This window comes from Lissotriton vulgaris, chromosome 1_1 (genome assembly GCF_964263255.1).
Source record: "Lissotriton vulgaris chromosome 1_1, aLisVul1.2, whole genome shotgun sequence".
Classification (NCBI taxonomy): domain Eukaryota; kingdom Metazoa; phylum Chordata; class Amphibia; order Caudata; family Salamandridae; genus Lissotriton; species Lissotriton vulgaris.
Window position 1 is genome coordinate 1114335513 of NC_141685.1, and position 20681 is coordinate 1114356193.

Consider the following 20681-nt stretch of genomic DNA (forward strand, 5'->3'; position numbering starts at 1 on the left):
TCACACCACTCTGGCCCCAGGGGCTGCTCCTACCTCCAGCCGCCGTGTGGGTCGTTACTGTCCCCCTTCTTCCAGGGGCTTTGTGGCTCACGTCGAGGTCCTCACTGTTTCCTCCTTGAGCATGGGGCCGCCTGCCCGACTCCTCGATGGTTGCTCCTCTCGCTGACCGCCTCCTCTGGGCCTCAGCCCTCACCAGCCACTCCTCCTTGCACCTCTAGGCCGGCCGCCTGAGGCGGTTTCAGGGCCTCATGAGCGCGACCCCTCCTGTTGTTGCAGCCTCAGGGATCGGGTTGCAGTCTGCCTCCCAGCCTTCACTACCGCCGGTAGCCTTGTTTTCCAGTATGCAGCCGCGGACCGTGGCAGTTGCTCCGCAGTGCCCCCCTACTTAGCGCCTCCCCGCCTCTCACGTCGGGCACTTCGGCCGTCTCTGCCTGCCTCTGCCGCTCGGCCCGGCGCCCTCAGCCTGGCCGGCGGTTGCACCTCCACTTGGTGTCGGGTCGGACGTCCGGAGCAGAGGCAGAGCTCCCGATGCACTCCGCAGCTTTTGGGGGGCTACTCCTGTGGTGCGGCAGTGCAGCGCCAGGCACACACAGCTGTGGGATCTCCTTCACGGTCCCCGGCCGCCTCACCACTCATCACATTTCTGCGGCGCCGCCATCTTGAAGGCCGCTCCGGGGTCAACATACCGGCCTCTGCTGCAGCTGATTACCGGCGGTACATGTCTCTCTCTCGCCGCCTGGCGCCGTCGAAGTGGGTGTAGGACCCCCGGGGTGTGTTTATGCCGGTTTTAGGGACCTCAGGCCGCCAATATATGTGTTGGATTAAGTCAGCTTGCCGGAGCAGAGCTGGAACACATCTCACTCGGCCATGTTGCTGGCCACGCCCCCACAAACATCCTTTTTCATATCTATTTATCTCGAACAAGAAAAACAGCCTCTTTATAAAAATAAAAGATTTTGGAAAGTGTATGGAGCCTCATACTTAGGTGAAGATACTTATTGAATTCTTGGTTTGGCGGAGCAGGCGAAAGGCCATAACCTGGTGGTTCCCCCAGCCTGCCAAATTCCCCTACTATAAAGTCAGGAAAATCAATGGTTACTATCAGTGGAGCTTGCTGAACTACTGGGTCACAAAGCCAGTCATTCCACCCACAGTGACTGTCTGACACGGGTAGGAAAAATGTTAAAAGGTCCCCACGTAATTATGTGTGAACTTTTATGGATAATGGAATATCCGAATAAAGATTATTGACTGACTGACTGACTGGCCCCCACCAAAGAATTTTATTTTTTGTTCAGAGAAAATAAACTAACCTTTTGAGAAGTTGTTTTCTCTGACTAAAAAAAGGTTTGCTGAGTGAGTGCATTAAACATAACATCTACTCGCCAATGAAGATCCCAATATTCTGAAAGAACATAGAAAAGAACTCACAGTCATAGCAGAAATGATTGCATAGCACTGAAGTGAAGTTTATGTTTTTAGGGTGCAGAGGACTGGTTAACAATAACCACAATATGCATCTTATATTGTGTTTATGTTTATATGGTATTGATTTGATCATGCCTTCTGGTTATAGATGGATGGCCTAAACTGTATCCTTGGAGCTTATTATATTGTACAAACTACTTTTGTTATCACCACAGCCTAGCGCAACTATCACCCAGCCATCCTTCCTTTGTCTTGTGGACTGGTTAACAGGTTTACAATGGTAAAGCTGTATATGATGCAAGCATGGCGCATGCAGAGCTAGAAAAATCTAATCGCACACTAGCTATGGCGAGACAGGTTTTATCATGTAGAGGTATTTTTAAGACCTACCGGTCTGTTCTGGAGGTGAACTTAAGCCGGAAAGGAACAGGTTTTCTGTTCATTCAGAAAGTGAATGAGCCATAAAGATGCCTTTAAATCGTGTTTTTATCTTGAAACGTTTGCTGTCTGTTCAAGGACAGAGGTCAATTGTCAGTTTGTCTTTTCACTAATTGCTGCTTATCTTATCCTGGAAAATGGTGTTTACTTTTCTTTCTCTTACTACAGTTAGAGAATTGTGTCAAGTGAGCCATTTGTCAATCATGGTGAAACAAAAGGTAGAATGATGTCATTTTGTTTTCTAACACACCACATTTAATTAGCTTGTAAATGAAAAGTACAAATATGTCAAACTATATCAAGAATTTCAAAAGCACATTTTTTTGTAATTCAGAAGTTTGATGCAAACATAGATTATTTAAATAGGAGCAAAACAATTCAGAACACTTTACTTGGTGATGTGCAAATGACAAATATTTTCAGAAACTCTATTTCCAAATATTATTGCTTGAGCACTGTATAATTTTATCAGTAAAGCCACAGGTCAGTGGGAAATGTGGCTATTTCAATGGAAAATGTGCTGATTGCAACTTTAGTTTTGTATTTATTAAAAGTGATTTGAGAAACATTCCTGCCCCGCCCTGAAGACAAAGCAGTTAATGAACTAAGATGCACATCAGGGGTCACGTGTATCTTATATGTGGCTAGATTTGTATTATATATGGAGCAAAAGTATAGTCTTTTAAATCAAACATAATAGTTTTTTTGTACAGCAGACACGCTGAACTCGCATATTTGAAAGTGCTCTCATATGTGATAATGAAGAAAATGGCGGCTCAGTTAATTAAAATATTGGCCAACGATCACATAATTTGAGACCAGTTTATGGGTCAAGAGCATTACAATTAAGTCGAGTAGATTATTTAAGACACTAGACACACAGGTCTGGTAACATTTGTATGATTTTTTTAGGCCTGCATGGCATGTGACATGAGGAATAACTCTAGAGACTTACAGTGGCCGGGGAGGCACGTGTGGTATGTGAGTAGGTCTGGCTGGAGCTCCCCAGTAGGTATCCTCCTGGAATTACATAAGTGCCCGCTGCTGCTCCGCCTCCACTGCCTCCACTCTGGTTAGACACAATCTGCCCTCCACTGACGTACATGGGAACTGATCCACTGCTCGCCACTGCCTGCGAGGTGGCTGGGGTGCTGTCCTGTGCAGGAGCATCCTGTGACTCATAGTAGGTGGCTGGCGGGTTCTGGCTGTAAAGCTGAGTCTCAGTGTAGGGGTAGGCGCCTGATCTGCTGTAAAGAAAGATCAGGAAATGTCTGAAAGTTGGAAGTAATACAAACTGATCCTTTCTCCAGGAACAACAACTGCGACGCTTCCCCACCTGATTCACTCCAAACCCCCACCTAAAAAGCAACACCACATTTTTACTCATAAACCGAATATGCACTGTCAGAGACACAGCTTCCTTCACACTCTGAGCATGCTTATTTTTTCCTTTATTTCTCCAGCACTGGTGTACTGCATGGATTCATATACTGTGTAAGACTCACTGAAGAAGGCGGCAAGGGATAGAAGACTCAGATATATCTAAATAAGTACACACATGCAGGAAAATACCAGCATTATTAACATGTAGTATGTTTTGAAACACAAACTGGAGCATGTATTAGTTAAAAGTCTAACTTGTAGAAGTCATCCGATGACAATGAGAACATTTATTTTCCTGTAGCTACAGGGCCACAAGGTCATGGAGGGAACCCTTCAGCAGTGTAACACGCAGCCGAAAACACAGAACAGCCATTATAGCTAGACAACCGAAATGTACATTTGGAGCATGTTTATAGTTCATGTTGTTTATGATGCGTTTGTATTATACAGACAGCTTGATGCTTCATGCTTGCACTATCCAGAACCCATGCAATGCACAATAAAGCAAACGCAGAATGGCAGCACAGAAGTGTTTCAAAGGCAATCACTATTTTAGCCAGAGGCAGATTACCATATGGAAAGCCAAGGATGGCTGAGGTGCAAGCTGTCTGATCAGACAAGAAATGTTACTGCCTCTACTCCAGTCCTAGTGCTCTATCGGAGAGTAAAGGATGTGAGGCCTATATTTGGAACAGTAAAGACTTTAGAAGGTTGTAGGGGGGGTCAGAAACTAAGTAAGGTATATCACTGCACAGAGAAATTCTGCCTAACAATTTGATAGAAAACACTGACTATTAGTACAGCGAAGTAAAAAGGACAGCAGAGTAAAAGGGCAGTTAAAACGAAGATAAAGACCATCTGTGGCAGACGTTCAACCTCAAACATATTCATTAGGTTGCTGTGCTATTTCTTTCTAAATATACAGTCTAATAAATAAAAAATATTTCTAAATACATTTTATTCAAATCAGAAGGGTCCAGTTACTTTTTGTAATATTCGAGACTTGGGTTTTACTACAGTATCTGCAACTAGTTCCACTCAATGGGAAAGAAGTGCCGGACAAAGGAAAGCAATGTATCAATTGTGTATGTCACACGTGCCACGTGGCCTTTTGTTTCACTGTCCCTTGACACCTCAGTGGGTTTGAGATTGGACGACTGAGTTAGCAGCTTAAATTAGACCAGAAATCCTTTTTTGCGCAATATCTCAACCCCCAAACAAAAGAAAAGTCTGATCCAATTGAAAATGGTGAATTTAGGGTGTTTAGGGTCTTGATGTCTAGTTTAACAGGGCTACACGGGTCTGGTAGTCCGTTTTCACTTGGGACACTATTCGAATGGAAGCAGTCAAGAAGTAAACTGGATTAACAACCGCCAGGGAATTGAATGAGGTAGCTGTCGCTATGGGTCAGCACGAAGTGTGAAGTTCTCTGCAGGATCGTGTAGGGGTCAGACTCAACGAACATTACTGACTCAGCTGAGAAAGTCAACGCTGATGAATTCCCAGTCAGTTCAAGGGCGGTCCTACACACAGTCACGCCTTTACACTAGAGCAATAACAAGTGTCTTACAGTCACAGTGACTATCATGGGGCCATACCTCTATGTGTGAGACATACATGGAGTACCATTGACTTGGCTGCCCAATACTCACATTGTACTTGCAGTGTAACTGGCATCTCCTCCTTCCACATACTGCACCTGGTTCTGGTACACATGTTGCACAGGCACCTGCTGGAGCTGCTGAACCTGCAAGGACAGTGATGCCTGCAAGTCAGTGCTGTAAAATAAGAGATTGCGCCTCTACACTGAAGACATAATTCTTCAGAGTCTGCTTTATGCCACTCCCCTACCATTGTAGAACCCCCAATGCAACCCTTCTCGTTACAATAGAACAAGACTGAGCACACTCACAGAGCTGTGCTTTGCGCCCTAGTGCCATCCGGCACATGCTCATATTAAGCTTAACTCCTATGCACATAGCCCACTCACATCAAATGCTCATATTATAAAAGCTTTAATCATACACACTCTAATTAAAGAATGCTCATAATGCCCTGTGGCTCTGCAGTGCATGTCAATATTACAAGCTCCCCTAGCTTATGTGTACACTTATTGTCGCAGATTCTGAAATTATGCAATTCAGCGTGCACAGCATACAACGTAAACAAAGACTTCACAGCCATCTCATCATGCCACACAACCTGCTGAATTCAGCAAAATAAATGGTCTAGTTTATTTACATAATAAAGACACAAACAACATTAACAAACATGTCTCATATATTAAAATCTTTTAAACGAATCACAGTTGTTAAAGAGTAGTAATTTATTTTTTAAAAGGGTAAGTGCAGACAGTAAGTGATAGTCAACTAGACAACAAAATGAAGATACAAGATGATTCTACTACCCCAAAAAATATATATATCAACAAGTGTGGGATACTTGAATAACCGGTAACAAAAAGCAATGCTACTTGTAATATTAGTTTCATATTGTGGGCATTTTCTTTGATTTTTAAAAATATCTAAGCCAACACATTCCAATAGATAAAATTATAGGCATTGCAACTTCTCATATTAAAAATAAGTCATTGTAAGATAAGCAAGTTCTGTCTTTTATAATAGAACCAATCAGAATTAATGTTATGAGCTTTAAAACATATGTGACTGAAAGGCCAAATGTAAACCTTCCCAAAATAAGGAATATTACAGCGCCTGAACGGCGTATATGTTCATTTGTTTTTATATGCCCTGTCCAGATGCGGGAAGAATGATGCTGAGGAAATAGTGTATTCTGATTAATTTGAAAATTAGTTCTTGGATGAATTTGCTTCTCAGAACACCAAATGCTGAGTCTCTTTCTCTTGAGTGCACAATGGTCTTTTGAAAGGATGTTATGTTATGTCTTGTTATGTTGATTTGTATAGTGCAATAATCACCGAGAGGGTATCCAAGCGCTCAGGCAGGTGTGTAGGTTTGTGGTCCCAAGGTGCTTATAACAAGAGCCAGATCTTCAGCTTCTTATGGAACTCAAGAAGTGAGGAGGAGGCTCGGACGTGCTGAGGAGGCAGTTCCATGTCTTGGGTGTGACGTAGGAGAATGAGCAACCTCCAGTTCTGCTTTAGTGGATGAGGGGAATGTGACAAGGCTTTGCTTCCTTGCTGTACCAGGTACCTGGGTATTGTACCAGTTGAACCTTTCTGAAGAATTGAAACCAGTACCATCTAAGTTCCTCTGAAGAGCTTTAATGAAAGCAAAGTCATGATTTCGGGAGAGTGCATTAGTGAAAAATTAACTGTACTCTTTTAATAAAAAGGAATTTACCACATTGAAAATGTATCAGTATGTAACTGAAATAAAGAAGGAATACTTCAACCACAATGCTAAGGAGCCTTACTGAAGACAAAACACCTTTGTGTGAGCGCTACCACAAAGTGTTTATGTTTTACACTTTCTTATTCTCCTCTTGAACTATTTTCATTAGGCAGAGATTTTGCTCACTTAATTAGACTCAATCTTGAACTACAAGCCTCACAAGATCCTTGTGACAGGTTAAGATTGTGCTTTGCTGAAAAGTGTTTATCACAGAAACAAATTATTTGGTGGCTTATATTTTTTAAGAAAAATGTATGTTCATTGTGCATCAAAACAAATAGGATTTCCAGAAGAAACCCTGCTCCATTTTCATCGAACAAAACAAAATGTTGAGATAATACAAATTATTACTAAAACAGTCAATCCTTGCTTTAAATCAGGAATTGTTCCCAATCAAGCCACTCCCTAAAAATGTTAATGTGTGCGGTGGGGTTGTACTGGAAGAGATTCAAAATTTCTGCATTTCTTGTTTTCTCTCCACAGCCCACTTTCATTGAGCCACACCTAGCTCTGAATGGAGACAAGGTTGGGAAGCACTGGTCCGGGCTGCCAACAGGGTGGAGAACCATATCTTACCCCTTCAAATGGTGTAACCAGGTATGATCTAAGATATCGCAGAACCGGGTCTGGCTAAGTGGCAAGTTGACAACGGAGGATTTGTCCTGATGGGTTATCCAGTGTCTTTCTGCGCACATGATGAAGCATTGCCCACAAGTTGGGAAAAATTGGAGCTTAATGACCATTCTAGTCTTGCTAGGCACAGTGGGTAACACCTCATTTGCACCTCATCATGTCCCTTGAAGATTTGGCGCCACAGTAGTCCAGAAGGATTTTTTTCTGCTGAAATTACTAGCCTCCAAGGATTTGTCAGGGAAGCGAGTCAGAGGAGTTAGCAGACATTGATCTGGCTGGACAAATGTTGAGCTCAAAATAGTGTTGCCGAACTTGCAAACATCAAACCCAAATATAGAGTCTATTTTAGCTCACTTGATGGCTTTATAGGTGACATAAAGGGAAAGCTAATGAGCAACAACAAGGCTGAGGGCTGCTTAGGCCAGTGTGCCTTGGCCTTGAAATCAGAAACAGATAGACTGCCAAGTCAGATCAGAGAACACATTTTGAGAACTGTGCATTTACTGCCTTGACCCATTTTGACACATAAACAATAACTTAAAAACAAGGTAAGCACTCTCCCTCCAACCTCTGGACCATTGGTGTGCTCCCTAGAGAAGAGCCGGAAGACCTGAAATTCCCTCAAAGTGCATTTGTAGGCAATGAAGCTGGGGGCTGAGTGTGCTTACCAGGATGACATGGCATCAAAAGAGGGAGTTAAGTCAGTGAGGAGTAACACAAAGTGGCGGCAGCTAAGAAGTTGGTCTCAAGATGGCAGTCAAACAATGCTCCTCAGAAGGCATAAAGAGTCAAGAACTATTTGATAGCAAATGGACTTAGGCATCCGTCTGGTTCACAGCAAACCTAAGAGTTTAGCGTGAGGGAAAGGTTCTTTACCCAAACAAAGGGTACACAAGTCTGTCAATAAGGGCTGATGGATTCCTAAGCTACTGGTTCATTTTTCACAGGGATTGATCACCTTGTGGGGAGCTACTGATTCTCCTGATATTTTCTCGTAAGTTTGGGACTGGCAGCGTAAGCTTGGTATTCTGATATGTTGGTTCAGATGCAATTTGCTTTCCCCGTTCCTTTTACTTCCCCTTGTACTCGGGCCAGAGAACGTTTCCAGAAGCTGTAACAAACTATAGGAATACTACCTAAGGACGCCTCAATGTAAATCTGAAATCCGGAGCCTGGGTGTCATGTGTTTGCAAGGGTTCCGCTTTGTGCATCAAACACAGTGTTTTGAAGCAAAGTTTTCATTAATAAAAATATTTAAACTTCAAAACCATAAATCAGATTCTCCATACTTATCAAATTATAGGCCAATTACTCTATTCCCCAGTGATAGTGAAAACTGTCAATACGTTCTTGGCAAATTGGTTTTTATATTGTTGGAGGAAAATACTCCTCGGCACGTCTTAGATATGCTGTTGGACATGCCATGGAGCACAAAAAGTCTTTGCTGCAGCCTGTTAAGGAGACCCTGAGAGGTGGACTGATAATGTGGTATCAAGGGATTGGAGAGGCCTAGTAGAGGATTTAAAACAAGATTGCTCAGTAACAAATGTCCTTAGGATAATTAGGACATTAAATTTAACAAGAGCCGCTGGCCCAGATGACATGCCTGCCCTGATACTAAATTCAAATCAGCCCTGGTGGGCGGAATTCTTCTCAAAAATGTTTGCTTTAATTTTAGAGCAAGGGGAACTACCTTTAAACTGGAACGGTGCAATAATAAGACCGCTACACAAGAAAGGGGATGTAAATGCCCCCAAGAACTACAGGCTAATTAACCTATTAGATATAGGAGAAAAGATTTTTGCTAAAATGATCCTTGGTAAGCTAAAAGCGTGGGTGAAACTTTGGTCAATCGTGCCAGTAGAACAGGGTGGGTTTAAAGAAGGCCACTCCACGATTGATCATTGTTTTGCCCTGTGGGCATTAGCCAGGAAATCGATAGAACAAAATGGCAAATTACTTTGCTGCTTCGTCGATTTCCGGGAGGCTTTTGACTAAGTGGACCGAAGTAGCCTTTGGGAAGTGTTAGAAAATTATGCAATGCCGGAGGGCATACTGAATATTTTAAAAGAATTACATAGTGACAATTGGGCCCAGGTAATTAGAGATTCAACGGGCTCATTAACCCAGAAAATTCCTGTAAAGAATGGCCTGAGACAAGGGTGCGTTTTAGCACCCTTGCTTTTTTCAATTTTCGTAGCAGATCTTCCTGCAGTGAATAGTAATAAAGTGTCATGCCTTTTATATGCTGATGATCTCGTGATCTTGGACCAAACGGAAATGGGCCTCCAAAGGAAATTAAAGGTTTTAAAAAGTACTGTGATAAAAAGCTTTTAAATGTGAATATGGAGAAAACAAAGATCCTATGTTTCGGAAAGATGGTAAAAAAGTTTAATTGGTTTTTAGGTCAGGACATATTAGATGTAGTAGGCGAATATAAATATCTAGGCCTTTGGTTTGACAGCGCATTAAAGTGGAATATCCACGTGGTGACACAAACTTCTAAGGCGTTTTCCTCAGTCTGTGGATTGAAAAAAATTACTAAAGATTATGGCGACATGTCACACAGACTGACATTAAAGGCATTTGAAGCTATGATCCCCCCAAGTTCTTTATGGTGCAGAAGTACTCTATCTGAGTGGCAAAAGGGAGTGGGACCGGGAAGAAGGAAAGATACTTAAAATGTTACTGTCTTTACCTAACGAGTTCCATGATTCAAGCAATCAGATTAGAGGTAGGACTGACGGCATGGGATGTAAACTCACAAATGTCCTTGCTAAGATTCTGGAACCATCAGGCGCCTGGTGGGGAACAGAAGGTTTCAATTTGGTGCAGAGAGGAAATACAAGCAAGCAGCTTACGCTGGGCACGGGATGTGAGGAAAACCCTCCAGTTAGTAGCTGCGCACTTAAAATTGAACCTCGAACAACCTTCGCTGGATTTAGTCTTTACTAAGAAAATGCTTAGAGACCTAGGGCTCGTTCTAGATCATAAGATCTGGAGTACCTGAAGCTAAAAAAAACAGTTAACTGGGTAAGGAATGAATGGGAAAAGGAGGTCTGGTTCGTATATTTGGATTTGCTGCCCAATAAATGGCTTAGATACGAAATCATGAAGGTTCGGGTGGGCTTAAATCCATGGAAGATTGATAGTAAAATAAAAGCGGCCATGATCCAACCAGATGGTATTTGTAAATGTGGCCTAGGAGTAAGAAATGATATTTTACATATATTGCTTGACTGTACATGGATTTTAGCTGTGCGAAAAGTGTTTTTACGCCCAATATTTTTAAAGTATAAGGTGAATACTCGTGCGGATGCTGTTGATCTCCTTACATAAATGTCTTTCTTGGATATTACAATTGCGCTGGGGAAGTTTTTGAAAGCAACAAGAGAATCTGTATTGGAGGCAATTAAGGTGGATGGGAAAGTTTAAGAGTTTAAGATTTTAAAAATACGGAGTACCCCAAGATTTTGTTTTTATGGTTTTAAATTTGTACAGAGTGTTTAAAATTAATTATGGTTTAATAATCTTATTGCTATGTGGATCCATTGTTCGATGTATGGTTTATAGACTATTGTCTAAATAAACTTTGTTTATCAATCAATCTGTTAAGGAGAGTTAAAAAAAACAGGATGTACAACCAGGTTTTGAAACAGTTGACCAAAATATGCAAGAAGGTCATTTAGCAGTATTAGGTCTTGGAAACAGAGAATGCAACATGGTTCTCTTTTTTGATTATGCCACAGCAAAATTCAGTGGACATAAGATAATTTTGTGATGCGTAATGCTGATAAAACTGATTTGCTGCTGGTGGGATACTGAGTTTCAGCACTGGAAAACAATCTTTGGTCTTTTTCATCCATGTGCCAGCAGACTAACACTTCAGAAAATGTGAAATATCTGAGGTTTTACTTGAAGTTTGTTTCAATTTGAATACACAAATTAATTATGCCATGTCCTCTTGTACCTTCAGATCAGGGACTCTTGGCACAAATCTGCCTTTTATGCCTTCGGATATATATTCATCTGTGGTAGGAACATAAACACGTTCTTGCCTAGATTATGGTAACTATATATATTTGAGGCTACTGTCAAAAAATACTGAACAGGGCAGTTGAATTGTTAAAGTCATACAAGTTAAAGACCACGTTTCAGTCCACAAGACTTCATCAATAGGGTCCAGGCCTGGAGAAGAATCTTTTTCAAATTAATTAGTCAGCCTCGAACACAAGCTATTCTACAAACTAGTTCCAAAATGTCTGAGACACCTTCTTAACTGGTTTGCCTTCGTGTTTTAAAAACTTGGAAGGGGAATTGCTATGGTTTGATTGCAAGCCAGAAGCAAATTCTTTGAGGCTTCATGGAGAGATTCCTGGATGTTGTTGCTCCTAATTTATCAGGTAATACATTATTGTGCCAGTGTTCACTTTGATTCAGATGTAGCTCAATGTTATAAAAGGCAAAAACAACTTCAGGGCAAGGAGAACTGCTCTCAACCCGAGGATATTCATACGGTGGACTAATTTTAAGACAATAATTTTCCCTATAATATAATTTGCTCTATGTAAGTAACTCAGCCTTTCTCTTCAAAAATCCTTGTCACAATTGATTTTAGGGGAAAGGAAATATCTGGACAGAGACTGCTCTAAACATGTTCTTCTTGCCCCATAAGCGAATGACTGAAGTACTACTGGAGACAGACTCCATCTGTCCAACTAGTCTCCCGTTTTCTGGAACCATTGACACCACAGTCACATTTGCAAGGTTTTCATGTGGAGTCGAGCATTTTGGACTATGAAAGTACACAATGCCATGGAACCCAAACTTTAGGTTTTTGAGTGAAAATACATAAATACAAAACAAAGTACACAGAAGAAAGGAAATCTTTTTGACTGGACTGATTAATGAGGAAATCTCTGATAATGTAGAGATTGTTTTATGTACTTTTGTGGTCTTTGTGACCTTCACTAGACTCATGTGTTGGTTCACTTGGACTGAAATGGGTGTTAATTTCTCAAACACAATCTGGAGATCAAATTCAACCAGGACTCTGGTGCTTTCTACAAATCTTGCATTTGAAGTTTCAGATAGTCTGCTCCCGCTCATGGGACATTAAAAATTTCTTGATGCGAAAAAACATCCTGTGCTTTGGGATGATTGGTAAATGAAATATGCACCCAGCAAATCTTTGGTGGCTATCCAAACCCCAAGCAGTAGTCGAGCACTAGCAGCCAGAAATTTAAATTTTTAATCCATTTCTACCTTTGGGATCTAATATGAAGCGAAAAAATCCTTTAAGAGATTATTTTGTTACTAAGTAGCAAGATTAAATATACATTTTACTTTGGGGTCTTAAAAGTCTCCCAGTTGCCAATCTGCTGTTCACTAGGTATACCACCTGTGCTCGACTGCCTGTGGAAGATGTTCTTGACACCCTGTGCAAAATGCTGGATGAGGAGCTTCGAAATCAGAGCTTGCAACCACTCTATATTGGATCTGACTAACAAGTTACTTACCTTCGGTAACACATTATCTGGTAGAGACAATATCCAGATGCAGATTCCTAACCTTTGAATTTCCCAGGCGTCAGGATGGATCTGGAAACTTTTGCTCGTGCAAAACCCCTTGGGTGCACCGTCGGGTGGCTCCATGTGACGTTGTGTGCGTCAGTTATGACGCCCGTTCACCTATATAGGCACCAATCAGGCGCACAGACGTCAGTACTTTCAGTTTTTTCCACGCCAGAAGCACAGAGCCACGAAGTAACTGACGTAAATGTGTGCGAACTAGGACCCTGAAAAAGGGAGTAACCCAAACCCTAACATAAGAAGTCCGCAAAGCAGGGAGGTATGAGTGGGCCTGTAAGGAAGCTGCAGCTAGATATTGTCTCTACCAGATAACGAGTTACCGAAGGTAAGTGGTAGAGACTTCTAGCTGCAGATTCCTTACCTTTGAATTAGATACCCAAGCCATATTCTCCTGGCGGTGGGTTGAGGACCGAACAAACAAAATGCCTGTCCCAAGTTTGCCTAGACATCGCCCTAGGATCCAGATGTGCCGCAAGGCCACTGATGAATCGTTTTGCCCAGCGAATCAGTCTTGTCAAAGCCACACCTTATGGTGAATTTTGCTGCATTTCTCCAGTCCTTAGCCGCCTGAGAGAGCATAGCCCAGGCCTCATCCGGGACTTGTGGCAGCACTTGTGCGATTTTCTCTCAAAGGGAGTGGGAGAATTGGCCCAATGAGCATGCAGTATTTACCACCCAAAATGCCAGGCTAGAGGAAGAAAGCAACTTCCCAAGTGATTCCAGCCTCTCGGATTCCCTGTCCGTAGGGGTAGAAGGGAACGTGCCCTGGGAGGTAGAAGCCTGCACCACCAAGCTTTCAGGGGTGGGGTGTTGGCTGTGGAACTTTGGGTCGCCCGGAGCAGGATGATGGTGGCATGCAATTGTCCTATTCACAGGAGCCCAAGTGCTAGACTTGGACCACGTGCCTCGAAGGACATCAGTAAGTGCCTCATTGAAGGGCAAAAGTGGTTCAGAGGTAGAAGGTCCAGGCTGAAGCACTTCGGTCAGGAGATGAGTCCTGACCTGCACCAAGGTCAACTCCAGTCCGAGGACCTCGGCTGCTGTCCTGACCACCCTGGCATAATATGCCCCCTCCTCCATAGCCACAGTTGGCGGAGAGAGCATGCCAGTATCTGGGAAAGTGTCCTGTCCACTGGCCTTCCCAAGTTCCCCATACCAGTCCATCTGCTCTGCAGGAATATCCTGTTCTAAAGGCTCTTTAGACCCCTCCCAATCCTCTCCCGTGTCTAAAATATCATCAAGATGTTCAGGCAACGACATAAAACCCCAGGGTTCTATCGCCAGCTGAATCAGGGTCGAGCGATGGCATTCCGACTCCGTGTCATCGGGGATAAGGGTGGGGCTGGAACCACCTGTGGGCACCGGCAGCCCCGAAGGCACCAACTTTGGGTCTGATGCCGGGGAAGATCACAATGGAACAATTGGTGCCGTCCTGAATCGTATCCCCGAGGCCCCAATGACGCCGTGGCCGGAGCCAATACCGTCTAATCCGATGGGGCCTCTTCTGACCACGTGGGGCCTGAGGGCTCACCTGAGGGGTCGGCCGGCTCAAACACATGGAGCATGGCCTCGTAAAATTCTTCAATTTGAGTGGGAATTGCTCCGGCTCCCGGAAAGGGAAGGAGGCGCAACGTTGACCCTCTTTACGGCTCCGCAAAACCATGCATAGAGCGCTAGTGCTCCTTACCATGTTCCTCGACGGACGACAGTCAAGGCAAAGATGAAGTCCGCTTGGACAGTCTTGCGACCTCCACTTCTTCGAACGCAACTGGGACCATCGCGTGGTTTCACTGGATGGCGTCAACTGCCGGCCCACAAGGAGCTTTAAAGCTTGATACCGCAAGGCTTCAGAGCCATAGCCCCTTCAGAGCCATAGCCCAATAGTCCGAGCACGACTTTAAATCGTGGTCGCGCTTGAGACACCAAAGACAGATTAGATGGGGGGTCGGTTACCGACATTATGCAGTGACAGGCACTGCACGGTTTAAACTCGGTCTTTCTCACAGAAAAAATGATGAAGTCTACAATAGTCAAAAAAGGCCTGTCAAAAAGGGATAGAGGGGCAGCTCTTCTCTGGATGGGCGCTTAACTGGTGCAGAAAGAAAAGAACTGACATCCGCACGCCTGGGTGGCGCCTACATAGGTGACCGCAACGTCATACCAGAAACTAACGACGCCGTCACGCAGAGCCGAATGGAGCCAAACGATGGCGTGTGCAAGGTTATTGCTCAAGCAAAAGTTTCCGGATCCAGCCGGACGCCTGGGCAATTCAAAGGTAAAGAATCTGCTGCTAGAAGTCTCCATCATGCTGGAAGATGGCTCAACATGTTTCCTCCAAATGTGCAAGTAACTTATTGATCTGATAGAGACATCTAGCCGCAGATTACAAACCTTTCAATCAAATACCCAAGCAATACCCTCCCCAGAGGAGGGTCTGCGAACTGACGCTGCAAAGATCCATGACTAGGACTAGTCATCTATTATAAGAGAGAGAGAAAGAGTGACCAGCTGCTAGGAAGGTAGGTGAGAAAAGAAGACATCCCATCAGAAATATTGAGGAAAACCATGTGGAACTGAAGTCCAAAACTATGGAAGAACATGGGAAAGACACCCATGGTAGAAGAATAAGGAGGTGCTGGAAAGAACACTTTGTATAATCATAATACTACATAGCTCCCAAATGGTAACCGAACCATTAGTGGACGGGGATGAAGGCCAAGGACAATAGTTAATACCTCTGAGTAAAAGCTCCATGCCATTGAAACAAGCAATGTAGACAGCACCATTCAATGCTTTGAGAAAAGCAGTGGGAATAAAAACAACAATTATGGGCATTGACCACTTGTGGTGAGAGAAAACACTTTGAGAGAGAAGAGAGCCCTCTGGGACTATTCAACGTAGAACCCACAGAGGAGGAAGGGTTAGTAATTACAAAGCAACGAACAAGTGAAGTTCTCTCTAGGACCTGAGAAAAAGCACAGAGACGTAAGCAAAAATGTACTTAATCCTAAGAACAGCAGCATGACACAACTGTTTATAGAGATACCTATATAAAAGGATGTATAAAATATATGTAAAGAGATATATATATATACACACACATATACGCTGTGTAGTAAAATATTTCCAAGAAAGGTACATATAAACGTTCACAACATCGGTCAATGACCGAAGCTGTGACAAGGGCGAGCTTGCAAACAGCCACATGGTACCGTATAAAAGAACAGAGGGAGTGAAGGTATCACAGGCCACTACAGACTGAATGGTTACAATCAGGTGACTAAGAGATAACTGAAAAAGAAAACAGCAGGTGAAAAACAACCTTGCTAGAATAGAGAAATGAAGAACACTATCTGGGACTGTAAAAATGATTGAGTTGAACAAAGGCCAACACAGGGAAGGCCTATTCAGATAACTAGTCTCAATCTTAAAGAAATGATATCAGACGGAAAAAGGGACCTGGTTGAAGCAGCAGATCATTTGTCGCGCTAAATGAGAAGGGTATGCCCAAGCGTGGGTCCCGGGCTCACTTTGCCACTGGATTCAAGCCAACCTGGCTGATGAGGGGTGCTTGTTTCTGTTCCAGGGAGGACCTGGCCTGTTCCCATGGGGAGCAGGGTCAAGACTGATTTGCATATGGCTGGGTCCAAACTGGGGTGGCATGGTGAGCAAAAAAACGATGGATTAAACCCAGATCTGTGACTGGGGGGTGAATGTTTGATTTGTTCAGGATTCCGCCCATCATTGGTTCTTTTTGAGAAGGAAACCTGGGGCAGACATTATTTTGGTCTACCCAGAAGCTCAAACCTAGCCCACACATTAGCTCCGTCTCTGTCCTTCAACCTCCCTAATCGCATCTTCGGACATATGTCAGACTCGTAAATGTTGCTAGAATCCGGAAGACAAGTCACAAACTGTGAACTTCTCCATTCAAGATTCCCTACCACCACAGTAATGACACTTTTCAAAAAGCCTTTGTATACTCACACAAAGGAAGAGGAGACAATGTCCTTGTTTAAAGAGGAAATTAAACTCCCTACTTCTGTAAGAACGAGGAACGTCCTAAAGATGTTGAGTGAAAGTAAATAAATTACTTTCTAAGGCTTTGTAACTGAACAAAAGCTCAAAACAGGCCCAGCTCTGTTATTGAATCCTTGCATCATATAGCCAGGATAATTAACTGGCTCACACTGCTATCAACTCTTGGGAAACTGAACTTCTGGATTCCTCAAATGAGTAATAATAAAATCTGTTTATGGAAAAGGTGATGCCTATATGCAAAATTCATTGTTTTGTTTTATTTTGGGGTGGTGCGGGGAGAACTGAAGCGGGTATTTTATTTAGGTAAATATATTTTATGGTGCTGACTTTTTATAATGGATGGCTTAATCCCTACAAAATGTTGCATTTTATAAATATGTTTTCTTTATGAGAGTTTTCAAAAATGAAATTTATATCTACAAAAATGTGCTCTTGGATACCGCTCAAAGGCATAAATATTCTAATGTTTCTGGGTATCAAAGAACGCCTCACGGTGGAGAAACACAATACTTTGGGGTGAAAAAAATCGTGCTGCTTTCTAATATACAAAGATCAGGTTTATAAAAGTAGGTAAACCAGCCCTTGAAAAGCTAATAGATTTATGCCACAACACTGGTGCATCCCACGCAGAATTGGCAGTTTCTATTACATAACTCCAGAAGCCTACACCCTCAGTACCCTTAACATGCTTACTTATATTACACTAATTCCTTCTTGCAATTCTGCACTGATCATACATTCCCTCCTTCATCATAGTGTACCTTCCACCACGTGCATTTGCACAATCAGCCACACAATCGCACACAAATTATTTATAGATCTATGTGAATAAGAATACTAAAATGAAGGATTACAGTCATAAGGTATACAAAATGAATTCATATTGCTGAATTTTTCACTTTATATTAAATTGACTCTAATGAAGAACTCATAATAAAGAACACCATAATGGCAAAACGTTGTCGTCAACGATAGCCCTACCTCACAACTAGATACAGTTACTCTACGTTAACTCTAGCTCTACTCACTTTAAGAAGTAACCCCACACTTACACCTACGCTTCACCCGCCCCTCCACTATATCTAATGGTACACATATCTTGATACATCCTCTATCTTTATATATAAACCTTACCCGTTTTTTTTATTTGCCTCTTTGCCATTTTTCAAAATCGAAAATGTACTTTACTTTAATGTTTTTCATGTTATCATTACCCCTCAAAAACATATCTTAATTTTAACATTGGCTCGTTTCAGATTTGTAATTATGGTATTTCTTCATTATGATTTGTTTTTCACATTATGTAGAGTCTACACTTCATCCCTCTCATGTCTAGACATATAAAATATATCTGAATGTGTGTTGATTGCTGTGGTGGACGAGGAATAATCCACATGTGGTTTCTTCTTGGCATGGGTTGGAGTTCCCTTCACCCCAAGATGTAGCAAGTTTTTTTTAACTCCTTGTTGACCCTGCTGTGACCTACTTTAAGGGCTGTAGCTGCTGTTCCGAACACTAGCACCTGAGGCAGCCTCTGCACCTCGACTCTCTGATCTGGCCTTTCAGAGTTGGGTACCAGCATCTGTTCCATCACCACCTTTTGCTGGGGCAGAACTCTGACCAGCTCCACCCACTGCTCTGAGCCAGACTGCAGTGACTGTAGGTAGTGCAACCGGTGCTCAGCGCCTCTCAGGCTGCGGCAGGCTAGCTGCTGTGTCGCTACACTGCTCTCTAACTTGTTTGATTGCTCTGAGGCTGGCAGCTGCTGCAGTTCCTCCTCTTTGTTCTTCAGCTTCTGCTCTTCCTTCCTTTTCATACCCATAAAGGGCACCTGACTGACTGAGTTCTGTATGATAAAAAGAGAGAAAGATGAAGTCCACACAGTTCAGGAAGATAGCAGCTAGGGTGAGAGGCAAGTGATAGTGAGAAGAACTCTAAATAGAGGAAGACATCATTAGCTAATGAACATTCTGTCCTGCTTTACACATCTCCATGAAGAGGAAAGCATCTGCCATCCCTAAATGGGTTGCAGGCACCCACCTTTCAAGTACAGGCATTAACATCCTTATATTTACTGTAGGGTTGCACTCTATTTCATCATGCATATAATTTCTGCACTACTGTTTATATCTCAGTTTTGTTAAATTGAACAAAGAAATCTTCAATGGAAATGTTGAATATATGTCCTGGGTGTCGTGTTTGTGGGAAACGTGTTGGAAACTGGTGGTTTATGATCAATTACGTGATAGATGCAATGCTTAGAGCTTTTAAGCTTTTGTGCTTATAGTTTAATTTGTTCATGTTCATCATGAATGTAGCAAGCTGCTTTCTTTATAAAGAAGATGTGTGTGGCTTGGGCAGTTTGGGATCAGAGTGATACCCAAGACACAGAGGTTTATAATCTTACTGATTAAAGGTAAATAAATAACTTTTCTTTTCAAAGCACAACATTCCCACATCAATTGAAACGCATTCTAGAAAACTTTTTTTGAGAAAATCACACAGGATGAGGGCAGAGAGGAATAAGAAATCATCTACGTAGAATGATCAATGTACACACATTGGCGAACAAACGAGTGAACATCCAATTGGAGGAGGGCAACAAGAAATGTAGGTTTACCTGCACAGGATAGTTTAAAAATTTCTAGGTGTACACTGTAGAACAAATCAGTCAATACTCAGAAGTAGCGAGAATTGAGATGACCTGCACAGTTCTAGTTCAATTCAGTCACTCTCTAAACCATGAGTGAATATCCAATAGACAGCTACATAAAAACTTGGTTTACTAATCCTCAGCATGCTGGCCCCTGCAATCGCTATGAAGGAGAATAGAACCAACACACATGTTTTCTTTCACTGCCCTTTTTCAAATTACTTAAGAAAAAAAAGTCTGATTTCACTGCCAAAAAAGAGTCAACTCCGACGCGTCAAAAAGTTCTCACATTGACAAATTGAATGGATGCGCCGTTTGGTCTCTAACGTAATTCTCCTTTTAGCCTGCACTATACGTTGCAGGATGCATCAGCAATAAACAATAATTCAGTATTTAGATTCCTCGCAAATCTAGATATTTAAAGGAGGATGACTACGATGCAACATGTGTCTTGCATCCACACCTGCTTGGTAGACCGAAGGGACTGACGTTTTACTGCAGCGTGGAACGTTTTGAATAGAACAATCTGAACTTCAGTAATAATAATGAACTTTAAATTGCACTCCTTGCATTGTACATATAATGTGTTCTATTCTATCAAACACGATAAAAGGGAAACAGGAAAATTGTTGTTTGGGGATCGGATACACTTGACCTATCTAACTACAGCATCTTTTCTGAACATATCTATTCAACTTTTTTATTGATGTTGTATAATTTGATATAACATTTTAAACTTTCAAATCAAATAATATACATACTGAGAAGTTTAAATGATATATTTGATTATGTATATATATATATATATATATATATATATATATATATATATAATCATAAAACTGGATTAAATGAGTTGTTCCAGCTAAAGCCTTTGTAATGAATATACAACAGGAGCACAACATCTAAAAGTATAGGTACTTGTAAATTTAGCTTTCTAGTCCAGCAAATCTTCACTGAATTTATGACACTGTCTTGTTCTGCCTATGTGCAGGATTTCTCTAAAACAAAAGAAAATCACTTCATACATGCTAAAATAACAATTGATGGTCCGAAGTGGCATTCCCTGACTATCCTTTCCCTGGTGCTGCATTTGATTCTACAGACTATGCAGTGCTGTATAAGCCCTCTTTCGCTTAT

General features: G+C 42.2%; 1 protein-coding gene across 6 annotated transcripts in view; it reads right to left on the bottom strand.

The window, feature by feature from the left end:
- The window catches only part of RFX1 (regulatory factor X1), a 646755-nt gene that overhangs the window by 451521 nt on the left and 174553 nt on the right, over nt 1-20681 (bottom strand). For 3 of the 6 annotated variants that reach the window (XM_086963646.1, XM_086963652.1, XM_086963643.1), the window contains 2 exons: nt 4902-4996; nt 2822-3113 (listed from right to left, as the gene is read on the bottom strand). In XM_086963646.1, coding sequence (XP_086819772.1) covers nt 2822-3113; nt 4902-4996 — 387 coding nt within the window. Of the gene's footprint in view, nt 1-2821; nt 3114-4901; nt 4997-18374; nt 18735-20681 lie in introns of all 6 variants that reach the window. The other 3 variants (XM_086963649.1, XM_086963645.1, XM_086963654.1) reach the window with 2 other exon arrangements.